Below are 15,968 nucleotides of genomic sequence, written 5' to 3'. Positions count from 1 at the left end.
AGGACGCTATTGTGCAGAGTCAGGTGAAAGACAAGGCCCTGACTATGGAACCAGCTGATGAAAGGAGGAGGTGGAGATACAGTCAAAGTTATTAAAAGATAAGAACTGACAACATTTTGTCATTCGTAAGATGAGGGTAGGAAGAAAAAGGATGGAGTTAAGAGAAACTCCTGTATTTCTGCTTCAGCAAGTGAGTGGGTGTTGGCTCCACTCACCAAACTAGCAAGAACCTGAAAAGGAGCTGATTTAAAGCAGTAGTACATTTAGCTTCAGAAAAGTTGAGATTTATGTGCCTGTGGAACACCAAAGACACGTCCAGCAAGTAGCTGAGTATTCTAGTCTGTACCAGGGTTCAGGGGAAGATGCAAGGAACCTTAGCTTCGAGGTAAAGCTTGCAGTTTGTAGTTATAAAAGTGGGTGAAATTCCACAAAGAGAATAAAAAGGAACTGAAGTCAGAATCCCAAGAACACCGACCTCAAAGGAATGGGAAGAGGAAAAAGGAAAAAATCACACTGTTTAAAGAGAGGGCAGCTCCAGAGAGAGGAGAAAAACTGAGGAGACTATTATCATGAAATATAACAAGAAAGTCAAGAAAATGGAATAGAATAAGAAACTCAACAAAGAGGAAATGATTGATAGTATGAAATGGTTAAGTGAAGTGAAAAATTAAGAATTGAAATATATCCGTTAAATTTAACATTTAGATCACTTTTGACCTGAGCCAGAATATTCAGTGAGTTGAGTAGAGGCAAATATTAGAGTGCATGGCTATTTTTGTATATGACTTGATTTTTCTCTTTTTTTGAAAATTTTTTTAAAGTTTATTTATTTTTGAGACACAGAGAGACAGAGCATGAACAGGGGAGGGGCAGAGAGAGAGGGAGACACAGAATCTGAAGCAGGCTCCAGGCTCTGAGCTGTCAGCAAAGAGTCCAATGCAGGGCTCGAACTCACAGACCGTGAGACCATGACCTGAGCCAAAGTAGGATGCTTAACTGACTGAGCCACCCAGGCGCCCTGACTTGCTTTTTCTCTTTAACTCTAAGCTGCTTGACTGCAGAGGCACTAACTCAAGCATACTAGTTGCTCAGTAAACATTATTTAATCAGTGACTAAATAAAGGAGACTATCAATTAGAAAAATGAAGAATATAAAGAATAAGACGAATGTAGCTAGACTTGAAAATTATAGGGACAGCATAGTGTCACAGAATAAAACTGGAATGGGAACGTGTAGATCTCGTTTTTAGTTCATGTGCCACCAAAAATAACAAGTGACATGAATCAAGTTAAAAATACATAGTTTTCAGGCACCTGGGTGGCTCAGCCATTTGAGCATCAGACTTCGGCTCAGATCATGATCTTACAGTTCATGAGTTCGAGCCCCACCATCAAGCTCACTGCTGTCAGCCTGTCAGCACAGAGCCAGCTTCAGATTCTCTGTCCCCTCTGTCTGCCCCTCCCCTGCTTGCATTCCCCCCAAAGTAAATATATATATATATATATATATATATATATATATATATATATATTTGGACTTCCTTTAATTTTTATTTTTAGAGAGAGCAGGAACAGGAGAGAGGGACATAGGGAGAGATAATCTCAAGAAGGTTCCTCACTCAGCGTGGAACTGACACAAGACTCAACCCAAGACTCTGGGATTATAACCTGAGTCTAAATAAAGAGTCATATAGATGCTCAACCGACTGAGCCACCCAGCTGCCCCAATATTTTCACTTTAGATTCTTTACCAGTAAATTAGAAAGGCAGAGTTGATCAGGAATGATGGAGGCTTTAATTTTTTTAACTTTATTTTGAGAGAGAGAGAGAGAAAGAAAGCACACACACACACAAAAGCACGGGAGCAGTAGAGGCAGAGGGAGAGAGAGAATCCCAAGCAGGCTCTGCTATCAGTGTGGAGCCCACCATGGGGCTGGAACTGACACACTGTGGGATCATGACCTGAGTCGAAACCAAGAGCTGGACACTTAAACAACTGAGTCACCCAGGCACCCCAGGAATGACAGAGGCTTTAATTCATCCCCACCTCTGATTGACTGGTCATAGCTGTCTGGGACACTGTGTTGTGGAGAAGTCTGAGGTTCTGTATTTACTCAAGAGAATAGAGGATTTTAATGAATCGGCAAAGTCTGCTGTGTGTGCAGAAGGAGAAGTGGGTAACACAGCGGGTAACACATATGCTACACATTTGCCAACCCTGAAACAGTTTATGTATACAGCTCTTTAAGGCAAGAAAATATGTGATTTATGGTCTTTTCTGAGAATTCACTTAGAATGTTTTTATTTTTTTATATTTATTTATTTTTGAGAGACAGAGAGAGACAGAACACAAGAGGTAGAGGGGCAGAGAGAGACTAAGACACAGAATCCAAAGCAGACTCCAGGCTCTGAGCTGTCAGCGAAGGGCCCGACCCAGGGCTCAAACCCACAAACCGTGAGATCAAGACCCGAGCTCAAGTTGGACGCCTGACCGACTGAGCTACCCAGGCGCCCCAGAATAAAGTTTTCAAAAGAAATTTCTACAGTGAACTGAAGACTAGATACACATTTATCCATGGCTAGTTTCAAATTCTTACTTATAAAAATTAAACTAGCATGTCTAGAATATAGCATCCCATGTAGGAAATCTGGGAGTAGTAGCATTTTTACAGGAAATAAAATTGTTGATTGCATAAGTACACAGAATAACATGTTCCCCACCTCTACCTCTTACACTGCTACTAACACTTAGGCAGTGACTTTTCAACATCCGTGATGCTCAATGAATATAACCTTATTAATCTCAGAAGCCTGCTGTGATGGGGGTTAGTGCTAAGTACGATTAGCCTCATGGACTAGATGAGGAAAACAAAGCACGGAGAGAATAAATTACTTTTCAGAGTCTACAGAACAAAAAAGAAGAGAATGTGGGAATGGTCTCTTTGGTCAAGCAGATGCAAGGCCACCACCCCAGAGCTGTACAGAGGAAGTTTCCTTTGAGGTCTGGGTTCGGTACCCCTGAGTTTGGGTAGTAGTAATGGGTGAATGCTAAAACTCATCCATTACTATGGTAAAATACAGTTCTAAATGCAGAGGTGAGCCACTTAATTTTAGTTTATATTTTGCCACAAAGCAGTATAATTTCATATCATATCATAGTTCAACATATCACTGAAAGAAGGTTTAGTCTATGTTAAACTGTGGAGAAGACTTTATATATTTTACTACAAAGCATCAGAATGAAAAATAAACAGACAACCAAAGTTACAAATCCAAATAAACAAATATCAAAAGGGACTATTTGACCCCTAGAAGCCAAGTCACACACTTAGTGGTTCTTTGTCATGTTATTAAATCGACCCAGGGTAGGACATGGGCAACTTCTGGAAGCCCTACAACAATTGCATTCTGCTTCTCCAAAACATGAGGAGAAAATGTTTCATAGATAGCCATCTGTCTGCAAAGGAAACAAGACTGGCAGATGTCAAAAGAGTTTCTGAATTTCTTGTATTTTTGAATTATAAACATTTATAATCTCTTTTATTTCTTGAACTTTATTAATTTTTTTGTAGCTGTTAACCATCTGAGCTCTGAATCATGCAAACCCAGGTTCAAATCCTCGCCCTACAGTTTATCAGCCAGCCCTGGGGAATAGGGAAAAGCTTACTGAACTTTTCTTGCCTGACCCCTAATAAATACTCAATAAATGTCCATTGTCATATTGTTGCTGTTTTATTATATCAGCATTAACTTTATTGACAGGTAGCCAAGTAATCATTCATCCTGATTGTCATCTGAAGGAAGAGCCCTTAGATTACGAATTCAATGTTAGTAAAATAGCATAAAAAGGAAAGAGACATTTAAGAATAACAAGTACCATATAAACTCTGTTTGACATAGGAAAGTCTACATTTCTATGAACAAGACTAAGCAGTCTCAAAAACCGAGACGACAAATATTCAATGTACACTTCAATTAGAATTCATCTTTTATTCCACATGAAAAATACTCAGTATATATTCATTTCTCAATTATTAATATGGTGTCAATTATCCAGATTATATAACCTATAGGAGAAATTTTCCATGCTTCAAACGTGTATTCCCAGACATATAACTGCTATTCAAAGTAATGATAATATATAATTGCCATTCAAAGGAGAACAACTGGCACAGAGAAGGTATAATGGAAGGAAAACTGGCATTCAATTGAAAGAAATCTTAGGCTCTGTCACTTATAGTCATGTTTGACCTCAGACAAGTTACTCTTTGAAACCCTCTTTGAAACCTGTGTCTCCTTTATTACATTTAAAATGGAGACAGTACCAATCACAGGGCCTTTGTGGGTCTTAAATGAATTAATAAGTCAGGTAATGAAGTAATGCCTAGCAAAAGGCATGGGCTTAATAAATATTTGTAACAGAACAACAACCAAAATGCTAAGTGCTACTTAATTAAAAACATTTAAATAATATAATTGTGATTGAATTGATTGTGCTCAAAATAATAAAGAAAATAATAATAAAGGAAGAAAATGAGAGAGGGAGGGAATGTAAAGGTATGATTCAAGTGACTGTATTTTGCTGTCACAGGTAATATACTAAGTAATGATTCTGCTTTATAGCAACACTACTTATACTTGGCTCCAAATAAGCTTTCCAAGGCAGCTTCCATTTAGTAGCATCTGTTGAAATGGTAGTGAAGAGTGTTTATTTACACTCTGGCAACTCCACATCTCACTTAACCATGGCTCCTTTCTCTTGTCTTGATTCTTTCTCTTGTGCCCTCCAAGAGAAGTGCCAATGTCTTACTAGACATTCTTAACTAGAATTTGTATAGTAAAGGTTTAGTTCTGCAGTTTGGTGGGTCACAATGAACTCATGATAATGGACACTACATTGTTCTCTTCAACCAGGATGTGCGAGTTAGTGGGGAAAAAAAAGAAGAAGAAACAAACTTAAATTACCTGTTGTCTTCTAAAATGCTTAAAGGGAAAATCCAGTAAACACCAGATAAAAACTTAAGGATGAGATATTATGGCTGCTCAGGAGAAGGGAAAAAATGGTTGTATTGATTCAGCCATATTACTTTCTTACAAATCACACAAAGTCTAACATCTGTCACCCGTTGCTGAGTTGATTCCTGTAGCAGGTGCTGGGATCCATCCACACGCCAAGTGACAGGACGCTAGAGTTGGCTGAATCCGTAAAGACCCCAATCCCAGAAAAAGAGAAGACAAAATCTGCCCCAAAAAAGGCTGAAAATTAAAAAGGAATGTAAAGAACAAAAAAAAAATCATAGAGAAGAAATTCGAGGCAACATTAATGAAAGACAAACATGACTTCCACCAGCAACAAAAGAAAGGTGGGGAGTACACAGTTAAATAGAAAGACACTACAAGGAACAACTATAATCTACTAAACTCAATGGTTATAAAAGGAACCTGCAAAGACATCACTCAAAGGTGAGCAGGGCACTCTGTGGCCCCTTCCTCCTCAGAGGAGTGCCACCAATCAATGTCCCTCCACACGCACTTCCAATATCGGTAATGAAGCAACTTCACATTTTTCGGAGAAAACGTGTTATCCACAAGTTATAGGAAAAAATCTCCTCACAAGGAAAAGATAATAGGGTTGTGCTGAGGAAAGTGTATTGCAAGAGGAACACGATCTCACAAAGTAGTATTATTAAAGGAAGTGATCACAAAAACGTTTCTGTCCTCAACTCATTACAGAAACAGAAATGTTCCTCTAATCCAAAATAGCTGTGATGCCACCCAAAAGATACAATGGACTTGAGAGAAGAAAAGCAGAATAGCACTGTGTGGACTGTTTCTGCAAAGCTTTTGTTTCCACCTCATAATGGGGCCGGGAGGATGGGGCAGAAAGGCAGGAGGATGATGGGAGAAATTCGAGAAGAGAGCAAGGAGAAAGACAAACAGAGAGAGAAACAGGGATAGAGAGACAAAGAGACAGAAAGCCAGAGAGAGACATTCAGAGAGATGAAGAGAAGCAAAAAGAACCACTGAAAGATGGACCGGCACACGGAGGAAAAAAGGCCGGCAAGAAATCACCTAATTCACTTCTCGGCATTCGGGCCGCTCCAGACCTAAATTGGGCAGACAGAAGAAAATATATCTTTTTAGATCTATAGATAAATTTTGAGAGTTTTGTGAATAAACTATTCTAGATAGCCAATCCCTTATCTGGGAAATGTTCCTTATGGCAAATATAAATCCTACAAGCTTTGCTGTGTTTTCTTCTCAATATTAATGGAGGATGGTCTGAGTCTATCCTCTAGGAAATCATTTTTCTTTCTTATATCTCCCCTCAGGCATTTTCTTCTCTTGGCTGAAAAATCGTTTCTTTACCTGTTTTTCATGCTCCTAATTTTCTAAACTTTTAATTACCTTTATTGGTTTCCTGAACGTCTTCTGCAAATCCCCCTGAGCCCACCTCAGAGTGATCTAATAACAAGAGCCACAATGAACATGTATAGATCATCTTATGCTCGTAGGAAGTTCAGCAGTGACACAGGCCTTATTTGCTTCGAACATCACAATCTCCCCATAATACAGACACTGTGGTCACCCCTGTTGTAGTGCAGTGGCAGGGAGACGGAAAGAGATTAAACATGTTGGAGATTGCTAGACGAAAGGGAAAGAACAGACAGGTGGACATCACCAGTTCAGAGGCAGCCAGTCCCTGCTTGGTGTAGGGAGGAGACAGGAGGGACATGAGGCAGGAACAGAAAATGAAAGCCAGACTCAGAGGGTGCTTGTGCGCCGTGACAAAAAATTTTAAATTGTGTCCACTGGGCAATGGATGCTTTAAGCAATCAAGTAGAGAATCAGGTTTGTTTTAACGGGTGACTACTCTACTCTGGCCAGAGTATGTAGTGCGATCTGGAGTGGGTGGGAGAGGTTTAACTTCAAGACTATGTGAGCATATTGGGAGTTCCTTCGAAGGGACCAGGCAAGAGGTGATGAGTTCCAAACTAACACAGAAGCTCTAGAAATGGAAGATTTGGGTCCACATTCAAGGGCCATGAAAGAACAGAGGAAGGGGAGTCTGTGAGAGAGATGGAAAGGAAGAAGCTAGGAGTGGATGGAAGAGTGGCACCCACAGCAAACAGCACCAAACCCTCAAGAGCACACAGGCGAGCACAGGGCTGCAAAGAGGCTCCAGAAACAGTGCCTGGTAGGTCACAGCAGATGATTCTAACGAAGCTGCTGTTACTTAGCAGTACGAGCAGGAGACAAATAGCAGTGCACTGAGAAGTGAATGTTCAGAGATAAAAACTACTCTAGAAGTTTTATGATGGTGGTGAAGAATGGGATAAACTTGAAGGAAACCGAAGAGGTAGGAGAGTTTTGCTTTGGATGAGGTTATCCACAGAAGAGACGAAGCAGAATATGATCAAAGTATCATCAAGTGTTACACTTTCATGGGTGAAAACACATCGCCATTTCGCAATGAGTGAGACATAGCTAAAAATAGAGTGAATGTGGCATTAAATATTCCCGTGATATGAAGTCTCTAAACATTAATATGTGCAGTATCTAAGACACAATTAGAATATTTAAATGGAATTTGTTGGCCTCTGCATGCATAGATGTGCATATACATTCCAAACTCTCTACTAGCACAACCCACGGAAAAGAAAATAATCAGCGCTGCCAAGGGAAAGAATAAATCCCAATTCTAACAATATCGGTCACTATATATCATTGTCTCACATATCCATAGGCAATAGAAGACTAGTGATTCCTATCTGGCATGTTTATGGGGCATGAAATAACCCATAGTTTTTGTTTTAAGCTTCAGCACTGCTTTCAGAACACCACATATTATAAAAATACCTGGCACTGTGTTTGGCTCACTGTAGAGGATAAATGAATTCAATTAAACTTTGTCACCATCTCTAGAGTCCTGATATGCCTGATTCCTTCACCTAAGAAGAATCACTCAAATTTTAACAAACACCCATGAAAACTTTTTTAGGCTGATTCTGATGTTCTGCAATCTGTAACTAGTGTTCCCATTAATACAGTATGAAGTCATCGTTCTTAATGTCCCCACTGCTAACATGGCTTGCCCAGTTCCCAATTTCCTATGGCTTCTAGGCCCAGTTAACCTTTTTGCTAATACCCAGTTTGTCTTGATGGACTTTTTCCATATACATAAAGTCTTCTTCCATATGCATATGGAAAAATAATCATTGTATCTTTCTCATTCTCTTCTTCAGCAATAATGTTTGATGCTGGAATTCTAACTTCGAGATTTCAGAACTCTGTTTTATGAAGTTCTAAGCTAGGACTCTCCCCAACTCACCTTCCCATCCAGCCTTTAGCTAGCATATCTCTAATTTTATCAAGTTCACCATATTTTATTCGGAAGCAGGGTTTTTCTGCTAATGAAAACTAAACAAAAACACTGTTTTAAAGTTTTAGACATCCTATTTTGTCACTGTTTTTGTTTGTTTGGTTGATTGGTTTTTGTAAACCTAACTAATAGCAAAATAATGAAACAACCACATACCCAAGTACTTACAGCATCCTTAAGGAAAAACATTCACTCCATGACTTTGCCACTTCTACCCTGGATGAAAAAAGTATAGTGCTAATACTAATCTCTTCAACCAAGTCCACTGGGAACTATAATTCCATTTGGGGCATGACAAGCAAAATTTTACTGGGATCTGCATAGGACAATGGTAAAAACAGATTATTAATCATCGGCCAGAAATATATTTAAGTATTTTGTGCTTAAAGGGCTTTTAAAAAATAAAAGAAACACATGATCCCGAGAGAAGACTGATTTTGTTAGAGAATAATTAGCTGCCACTCTACTTAAGGTCTCTTTTCCTCTTAGAAAAGTGGAAGTCCCTTTAGGTTGACTTTTTGCTGTTGTTTTAAGGCCCGAGAAAGGCCTTGCCAGTAACTAAATAGTAACAGCAGACTTCTGAACAGATGGACTAGAACCAGATGTCAAAAGCAAATTGACACATCATGAGACCGTTCCGTCCCCTCAACAGTAGCAAGGTATCCCTTAAGATGATGGGCTGGCCCTTTGCCAGCCATGCCTGAGGCAGAAGGTGTCTGGGATAGTTTGAAATCAAGGCATGCCACAGGGAATGACCATGAAGAAACAAGAAAAGAAAGCTTGTCTATTCCACCACTGCCTTAAAAGTAATATCTCTCAGATGCATGCTCAATATTCTTTGAAGGAATTGAATAAGATCCATTCCTTCCAAAAATTTGAAGACAGAACAAGAGCTAACCAGAGACACTCCTTCATCAACAAACTGAGCTGGCTGCTTCTCGTGAAACTCAGAGAGTGATGACTGTATAGGATCTGGCCTCCAGCCTTCAAGACTCAAAAATCTGATTTTGACAGCATTCTGAGAAGGAATCCATCCCTTGGGGGTGGACTCACAGTAGATTGATGTAAAACACAGGATGCTAATGGCCATATTTAAAAAGAGAAATATAAACAACACAAGGACCAAAGTCCTCATATTTGTTGACTAGAGTATTCTTCCCCAACAGGCACACACATCCGGGAATCCAAATTATGATCAGAAACTTATATGGTTAGCATAGACTCAGAAAAAGATGTATTAGCTAGATGATTTCAATTCTCTCATGATAGCAGACAAAAATGCCTGCTGCCTCTATCTTCAAAGGAGAGTTGATCTCAGCAATGAAAAGTGGTATCACTGATACTCTTTCTCCTGGGCAGTTCTCAGCCACAACATGCCAATGTTCACTTCCATGATTGTAAGTCCTCTGAGAAGGTCAGGGACATCGTCTATGTTGTTCATCACTGTATCCCATGTTTGGCACCTGGTAGATATTCAATATATATCTGTTGGCTGAATGAACTCAACTCATCTTTTTCTATGTTTTTCAAGGCTGACCAATGCATATTCTATTTTCAAATGCTTGAATATTCAATCAGGTTATTATAGAACCTGCTGGCCCAGGGGCCATTTTATACCAAAACTGACTTTACCCATCGCTGCTCTAATATATTAACATGAAATCTCAGGAGGGACATCTTATGTTCCTTATTTCAAAATTCATTATGGATGCACATTTGAACTGTCCTCAACCACCAGCAACAATCCTTTTGACCTATTCCAGATTATTTTATTTCTAGTTGGTACAATTCCAATTTAGCCATGGTGAGGATCTAGAAGCAATCTTTGAGTCATGGAAATTAATACCTAAGCTGAAAGTAAGTCACAGCTGTGAACTGGGCCTTTTCTTCTCTCTTTCTTCATGTCCAAGGTTTTTTCTGCTCAACTTTCTTTTGAATCTAAAGGCCCACTTTCATTTCTCCTTTCCACTCCTGTAGGGATGTACTCACTGTCCAACCTCCATTCCATTCTACTTGTATGAAGCAATTTAGATTTCTCCTTTCACTTTCCAATTCACCTCCACATAGTCTCAACACATTTCTACCCACAAACCACCTACCCCCTCACTGAAAACAATCTTCAACATGAACTTCATGTCAGATAACTTCCCAATCCTCGACATTGAATGAATTTGCTCATTTTTCTCAATGTTATTGTAAAGGAATTGTATGTTTTGAAGATTTCACACACACAAAGCCAGAAAAGGTAAGAATGTTAAACCAAATAAAGCAAATAAAACTGTTAATGCTTCAGGATCATATTCTCATTAAAATGCTTCTGCAAAATTTGTTGTATATGGGACACATCTGTATATAACACACACAAATGCTCTTTTCTTTATACTACCAATCACATTGAAGAGGTAGAAAGAACAAGCTGTAGTAACAGAGTGAATCCCTTAATGCCAGAACAATGTATTGTTTGCCTTGACCCCAGCCTCCACAAAAAAGTTGGTCAGCATGGCAATATTGTAACTAATTAATTAACGGGCTTGTAAGATCACAAGACTGATGTAAAAAATGCAGTGGTATCTAGACATAAAACAACATCACATACTTTCAAACAAACAATACTTATCAGTTTCTTATCAATTAGGCAAAAAGTCTAACAGAGTCCCTAGCACACAGTAGGAACTTCTAAACTTTTAACTCCTTTTCTCCCTTTTCTCTTTAGTTGAGTACCCCCTAGACATATGCAGTTACACACAGATGCATGTTATTTCCCTAATTTGCTCTGTTTGTTAATTGATAATGAGTGAATTTTGAGAAAGATAGACATGGACACCCACGAATTATATTTTCTTAGTAGTAATGGAACTCTTGATGTGTCTTCATAACAGGAATGGGAGAACTTAAGTATCGAACACGAAAGAAAAAATTAAAATGGATGTTCCTATCGATTGACTTATGCTCTTTTATCAACCATCTGGACTTGCTCCTGTGCTAGAAATGTCAAAGGTAATTTTTTAATACTTCTCACTAATGCATTTCCTTCATCACTCCTTCTAGGGCTTTCTATATATTCAGCAAGCCAGCCAAAATAAAAATTTAGGAACCATTACTATTAATAAATGCAGGCTCCTGGGTAAACTGTCAAAACATTTCCAAAGGTCCAGATTATAACCTTCAATCCACTCTACTTACTTCTGTCCAATTACAAAATGCATGCCATTCTAACTGAGGCATAAATTTTTAAAGTCTGACATTGACAGGCATCACACAGAGATCAGAACTGGACGGAGGCTTATGACTTACTATGATTTATATTCTGTCATTGAAGCTAATGCACAGTGAATGGTTCAAAATCCTCTTCCCTTTCTCCAGCCCTTTAAATGGAATCAAGCATAGGCACAATATTAATTTTAAAGTTAACTTACTCTAATTGAATGGCAATGCTTTATTATAGTCATGTATCAAACGAGGACCATAATATATCATAAGTGACACAGCTAAAGCAGATCCTTTTATGCTTTGCTTTTCATTCTCCTTGACTTTTTATCCACAAGCTTTTTAAATACCACTGTTAGTATTTTAATATACTCTGTTCAGAAATTAACATTACTGAATCGTCCCTGTACTACCAACAGCATTTCTAAATCATGCACAGTGATATGCAAACCAGTTAATATTTTTTCAGGCAGTGCTATTATTATATCACAGAAGCCAATAGCTAGAGGAATCTTAAGTGGTCATCCAGGCTATACGCCTGCCTTCTTTCAAGAAGAATCAATTTTCTCACATGTGTTCCACCTTTTTGTCCCTCAGATGGTTGTGTCTCATAAAGTAATGAGTGACATTTCTCCTTTGCTGTTATTGAGGTTAAAAAAAAAAAACATAACATAAGCTCTCCCCACTTAATGTATTTTTCGGTGTATGGTACATTATCGTTAACTGGAAGCACGTTGTATGGCAGATCTCTTTTTCTTCTTGCACAACTGAAACTTTGTACCTACTGAAAACCAGCTCCCATTTTCCCCTACCCCAGCCTCTGGCAATCAATCAGTATTCTATTTTCTGCTTCTTTGGGTTTGATTATTTACCTCATATCATTGGAATCATACAGTATTTATCCCTCTGTAGCTAGCTTATTTCACTTAGCATAATACGCTCAAGGTCCATCCAATTTGTGCATATGACAGGGTTTCCTTTTTATTAAAGCTGAATAATATGCCACTGTATGCATATACCACATTTTCTTTATCCAATTCATCCATCAATGGCCATTTCTTTTACTTCAACATCTTGGGTACTGTGGATAATACTGCAACAAATGTGACAGTACAAATAATCTCTCTGAAATCCTGAATCCAATTTTTTCAGATACATACCCAGAAGTGGGATTGCTGGATCATATGGTAATTCCATTTTTAATTTTTTGAGAAACCTCCGTATTGATTTCTACAGTGGCTGCACCATTTTACATTCCCATCAACAGTGCACAAGGATTCCAATTTTTTTTTCTCATCCTGATGAACACTTAATGATTTTTTGTTTTTTGATAAAGTCCATCCTAACTGGTGTGAGGTGATATCTCACTGTGACTTTATAGTATGGTACTGGCATAAAGCAGATACACAGACAAATGGAACAGAACAGAGAACCCAGAAATAAATCCACATATACAGTCAACTGATCTGCAACAAGGGTACCAAGAATACACAAGAGGCAAAGGGTAGCAGTCTCTTCAACAAATGGTGTTAGGAAAATTGAATATCCACATACAGGAAATAAAGGAAAGAAGGGAAAGAGATAAAGAAAAAAAAGAAAGAGAATGAAATGAAACTGGACCCTTATTTGCACTATACACAAACATCAACTCAAAATGGATTAACTCTTAAACGCAAGACCTAAAACTGTAAAATTCCTATGAGAAAACATAGGGGGAAAATCTTCATAACATTGGTTTTGGCAATGATTTCTTGAATATGACATTTAAAAGCACAAGTAAAAATGGACAACGGAAACTACACCAAACTAAAAACGTTGCTGCACAACAAAGTAACTAGTCAATAAACTGAGAGGGCAACTGACAGAATGGGAAAAAATATTCACAAACCACATAGTTCATAAGGGGTTAGAATTCAAAATATACAAGGAACTCTTACACTTCAATAGCAAAAAAAAAAATTATAATGCTATAGTGGTAATCATTTTTCAATATGTTAAGTGTATCAAATCAATATACTGTATGTCTTAAAATTACACAATGTTACATATCTATTACATCTGAATAAAACTTGGGGAAAATGGCAAGGGCCCTTAACATACCTTTCTCTAAAGAAGATATACAAATAACCAACAGGTATAATCATCAGAGAAATGGCGTTTCTTAAAAAGATCACACTCAATGATAAAAGGTGATTCTCAGTGACATGGCTGATTTACAACTTCCCAGAAACAAGAAACAGGAACCTCCCCTGGTTGGGTTGGAAATCAGAAATTATTTGTTAACATCTGTTGGACTTTCACTGTGAACATTAGAATTGGCCTAAAACAAAACTCTGAGATTTATGCTGACATCCTCCATCCTCTTTGAGAAGTATCCTGGCTTCTGTGATTCTGATTTGTATTAATTGTGAGAATTGAATGACATAATATATGTCAGAATACATAAAAACATTTTATAGATTTAAAAGCACTATACAATTGTGGTATTAATTTTGAAAATGGGATTGAAGAAAGTGATAGTAATTAGAAATAGCAAAGTGAAAAAAGAAAAAAGTCCTTGGTTTTATACTATAGGGAGCTGGGGATATATAATTTAACTTGAAAAATCTGAGAAATTCTGTTGTGTCATTATTTCTTCAGAAAAAAAAAAAATTCAACTTAACCTAATCTACCTGCAAGCCTCACCTAAGTGACTGCTAATCAGATAGATGCTCGAGAATAAGAGCTGGCAATCTGCAGCTCCCTCATTCTTGTAGACCCAGAATTTAGTTACACTCATCTTGAACTTTCACCTGTCTCCCTCTCCCTGAAACCCTTACCCTCCCTTCTCACCCCCATCTCAGTCTCTCTCACTGTCCTTCAGATTGCCACCTAAATGTCACTGTTTCAAGGGGACTTTCCTGCATCAAACCCCACTCCTATTTCATCGGCAGTGTCACACTCCTGTGTGGGGGGCAAGAGGTGATGCTATTTCAATGCCCCTCGGTGTTCCCCAGATAATGATAAAGTAATGGTATTGACACAAGCCGGCATTTGAGCACATCACCCTCCACCTCCTGGGCAAGTTGCTCTCAACATCCATCACCCGAGAAAACCCCTAGTTCTAGGTTTCAAGTCCTGCTTGGTACCTGGTCCATGGTGCTGAGCTCAGCTGCTCACCGGTATGCTCTGAGACAGCAACATCTTGACAGAAGGTGACAATGAGAAATATACTTTTAGAAATCCTATGACTTTATCAACATGTGAAGAATCTAGAATGTAATAAATGCCTACACAAAGCAGAGCATTTAATCCCACGCACTAGTACGAGAATGCCTTATTTCTATACTTAGCTCTGCGTTATGTTATTATAAAGAGAAGTAGCTGACACATATCAGATTCTTCACTGTGATCAGCATACCTGTGAATCATACTAATTCATGTTCCAAGATGAGGAATCTGAGCTGAGTATCTCCGCCCATCACCTGGGACTGCTATACTTTTCTCCCTTGTCAGTTCTACAAATGTCATGGCTTGGAATTAATCTTCTCAGACCCCATCTATGTCACTAGAAAATGTGGGTGTAGTATTTGCAGGGTACTGCTAACACATCCAAATAGGTAGTTACAACACAGTATGAATACAATCTGCTGACTGGACTAATATTTATCAGAATTTTTTCCAGGCTAACAGAGAGAGAGAGAGAGAGAGAGAACTAGAAACATGGAATTTTCAGTTGTTTCTGTCTTTACACTTCAGCTTCTCTTGAGTAAATATAACATCTAGACTGCTGTCCTTTCCAAAGCTTTGAATTTTGGAAAGAATGCAAAGCTGATTGTATTCTGCCCTCTATTGTGCCAGCTGACTCTGCAACGCTGAGAACAGAAATGTTTCCCCTTCTGACCTTAATATCAATCAGTGGATATTGTCAAACTTGACATTTTATTGTCCCTTCCTTAATGGCATGCTGTAAATAGAAACATTATTGTTATAAATTGTTCTCTGAAGTTTGACATTGTACAAATTACACTGTGTACTCTATTTTATTAAATGGTAAAACTCAGCAGGCTTTCTATCAAGAGGCCAAACTACAGTACTTTGTTCTCGTAAGAAATGAGTGCTATGTTGGCAGGCTAAGCAAAAGGTCTCATCATAACCATTCTGTCAACAAATAACTCATAAAATCTTTTCTTAGGATACACATTAAAGCATTTATCCTGATCTTTAATATATCTTAACACGGAGAGGTAATCCACTACATCTCAGCATTGGCTGATGCCTGTGCTCAGGAAAGAACCAACACATGAACACAGCACCAATTAGTACATAAACAAAACAGCAACGGAACAGAAATCAAGAGGGGTCAGTGTTTTCCCATCCTTAAAAAACATTTAAGTCA

General features: G+C 38.3%; 1 protein-coding gene across 6 annotated transcripts in view; it reads right to left on the bottom strand.

Moving 5' to 3' along the window:
- The window catches only part of TMEM117 (transmembrane protein 117), a 490,241-nt gene that overhangs the window by 269,514 nt on the left and 204,759 nt on the right, over positions 1–15,968 (bottom strand). Inside the window, exon 1 of one of the 6 annotated variants that reach the window (XM_045466030.1) lies at positions 4,639–4,782. The exons of the other annotated variants lie outside the window; for them this stretch is intronic. Within the exon in view, the coding sequence (XP_045321986.1) occupies positions 4,639–4,673 (35 nt within the window). The 5' untranslated portion in view covers positions 4,674–4,782. Of the gene's footprint in view, positions 1–4,638; positions 4,783–15,968 lie in introns of those variants that run through there. 6 annotated transcript variants of the gene reach the window in all.

Source organism: Leopardus geoffroyi, chromosome B4 (genome assembly GCF_018350155.1).
Source record: "Leopardus geoffroyi isolate Oge1 chromosome B4, O.geoffroyi_Oge1_pat1.0, whole genome shotgun sequence".
In the NCBI taxonomy this organism is placed as follows: domain Eukaryota; kingdom Metazoa; phylum Chordata; class Mammalia; order Carnivora; family Felidae; genus Leopardus; species Leopardus geoffroyi.
Note: the sequence above shows the minus strand (reverse complement) of the source record. Positions and strands in the feature narration are given on the sequence as shown.